Source organism: Sprattus sprattus (assembly GCF_963457725.1).
Source record: "Sprattus sprattus genome assembly, chromosome: 3".
NCBI classification, from domain to species: Eukaryota; Metazoa; Chordata; class Actinopteri; order Clupeiformes; family Clupeidae; genus Sprattus; species Sprattus sprattus.
The window spans coordinates 59518449-59520948 of NC_137922.1; the positions used below are offsets into that span (position 1 = coordinate 59518449).

The following is a 2500-nucleotide window of genomic DNA, read 5'->3' on the forward strand; positions in this document are numbered from 1 at the left end:
CACATGGTACACACACACACACACACACACCCACACACACACACACACACACACACACACACACACACACATGCACATGCACACACACACACACACTCCTCTACGTCTGCGAGTTCTGCCTCAGGTACATGAAGAGCCAGACCATCCTGCGCCGCCACATGGTACACACACACACCCACACACACACACACACACACACACACACACACACACACACACGTCGCTACCCTGCTGAAGTGCACCCTGTTACGCTAGTGGTATTCTTCACGCGTACAAGAGGGCGGCTAGGCTCTGAGTGGGTTCTCCCTGTTCACCTCCACACGGAAGTATATGTGCGGAAAACCAGCCACACACACACACGTTGTTACCCTGCTGTTCACGTCCACACGGAAGTATATGTGAGGAAAACCAGCAGCATCTCTTGAAAATTAACTTTTATTTTGGTCCCGTTGACCACTAGAAAATAATCCACCGACGCAAGTCTGGATGTGTTCATTTATTTGTACCTACTTTAGCATCAAAGCATTTACAGATGAATCATCTCTGTCGGGTTTGTCTCGCGTTCAAGTCTGTGCCAAGGAATGGGTATTGGCTGTGGGTGTTATTGAGTGTCGCATGAGAAATGTCACCACTTGTTGGGCCAAAGATGACAGTAAAAGACTTTATAGGTCTCGGTAACTGTATCTGTTTTGCATAACTGTTAAAGTAGCAGCAGTTGACTTCACACACCTGCAGCTATATTTGAGTCCTCAAGCTGACCTTTCTCAATCGAAACTTCTAGTAAAAAGAAAACGTGCATCTTGCAACAAACTTCTGGTTATGTAATTGTGTGTGTGTGTATATGTAAATGTGTGTGTGTGTGTGAGTGTGTGTGTGTGTGTGCCTGCAGCTAATTTGAGTCCTCCATCTGACCTTTCTCAATCGAAACTTCTAGGAAAAAGAAAACGTGCATCTTGCAACAAACTTCTGGTTATGTAATTGTGTGTGTGTGTGTGTGAGTGTGTGTGAGTGTGTGTGTGTGTGTGTGTGTGTGCCTGCAGCTAATTTGAGTCCTCCATCTAACCTTTCTCAATCGAAACTTCTAGGAAAAAGAAAACGTGCATCTTGTGTATGTCTGTGTGTGTGTGTGTGTGTGTGTGTATGTCTGTGTGTGTGTGTGAGTGTGTATGTCTGTGTGTGTGTATGGTATGCATAGTGTGTATGTATGTTATGTACGTTATGTATTGTATTTATTTATTTTTAAATGTTTGTGTTTGCAGGCCAAGTGTGTTTGGAAGCATCCTCCTGGAGACGAGGTCTATCGCAAAGGGGCCATCTCTGTGTTTGAGGTGGACGGCAAGAAGAATAAGGTAAGGATGTGTGTCCTGGGTTCAAGCTTCATAAGGGTGTGTGTGTCCTGGGTTCAACTACCATAAGGGTGTGTGTGTCCTGGGTTCAACTACCATAAGTGTGTGTGTGTCCTGGGTTCAACTACCATAAGTGTGTGTGTGTCCTGGGTTCAACTACCATAAGGGTGTGTGTGTCCTGGGTTCAACTACCATAAGGGTGTGTGTGTCCTGGGTTCAACTACCATAAGTGTGTGTGTGTGTCCTGGGTTCAACTACCATAAGTGTGTGTGTGTCCTGGGTTCAACTACCATAAGTGTGTGTGTGTCCTGGGTTCAACTACCATAAGGGTGTGTGTGTCCTGGGTTCAACTACCATAAGTGTGTGTGTGTGTCCTGGGTTCAACTACCATAAGTGTGTGTGTGTCCTGGGTTCAACTACCATAAGTGTGTGTGTGTCCTGGGTTCAACTACCATAAGTGTGTGTGTGTCCTGGGTTCAAGCACCATAAGGATGTGTGTGTCCTGGGTTCAAGCTTCATAAGGGTGTGTGTGTCCTGGGTTCAAGCACCGTACAGTGTACGTGCAGAAAGAGCGTTCAGCTTCGACTGCCTCGTTAGATTCCCTCTGCACATGGAATTGTTCATCCCAAGTCCTTAAAGCACGCTGGTCTTTTTAATTTTTTTTGTTTCACCATCCGGAATAGAATACGGTGGAAAGGTGTGTCCTTGGACAAGCTTCATAACATCTTAGATTCAAGCACTCAACAGAATCAGAGTCGACTTTAATACATTGTTTCACTTACCAATGCAGATAGGATTTTAATTTTATTTTCATCCTCGTGCTCCAAGTGTTGGAGTGTGTGGCCTCTGTCCAGTGCAGAAGCACGCTGCTTCTTTCTTGTGGTTTTGAACGTCACCCAGTTCACACTCGCCTCCTGCCCTCGCTCGTTTGCATCTGCTGGTTTTGAACGTCACCCAGTTCACACTCGCCTCCTGCCCTCGCTCGTTTGCATCTGCTGGTTTTGAACGTCACCCAGTTCACACTCGCCTCCTGCCCTCGCTCGTTTGCATCTGCTGGTTTTGAACGTCACCCAGTTCACACTCGCCTCCTGCCCTCGCTCGTTTGCATCTGCTGGTTTTGAACGTCACCCAGTTCACACTCGCCTCCTGCCCTC

At 46.7% G+C, this 2500-nt stretch overlaps 1 protein-coding gene across 2 annotated transcripts in view; it reads left to right on the plus strand.

Moving 5' to 3' along the window:
- The window catches only part of kat7b (K(lysine) acetyltransferase 7b), a 15897-nt gene that overhangs the window by 9659 nt on the left and 3738 nt on the right, over positions 1 to 2500 (plus strand). For both annotated transcript variants that reach the window (XM_080834023.1, XM_080834024.1), the window contains exon 9: positions 1260 to 1349. In XM_080834023.1, coding sequence (XP_080690149.1) covers positions 1260 to 1349 — 90 coding nt within the window. The remainder of the gene's footprint in view (positions 1 to 1259; positions 1350 to 2500) is intronic.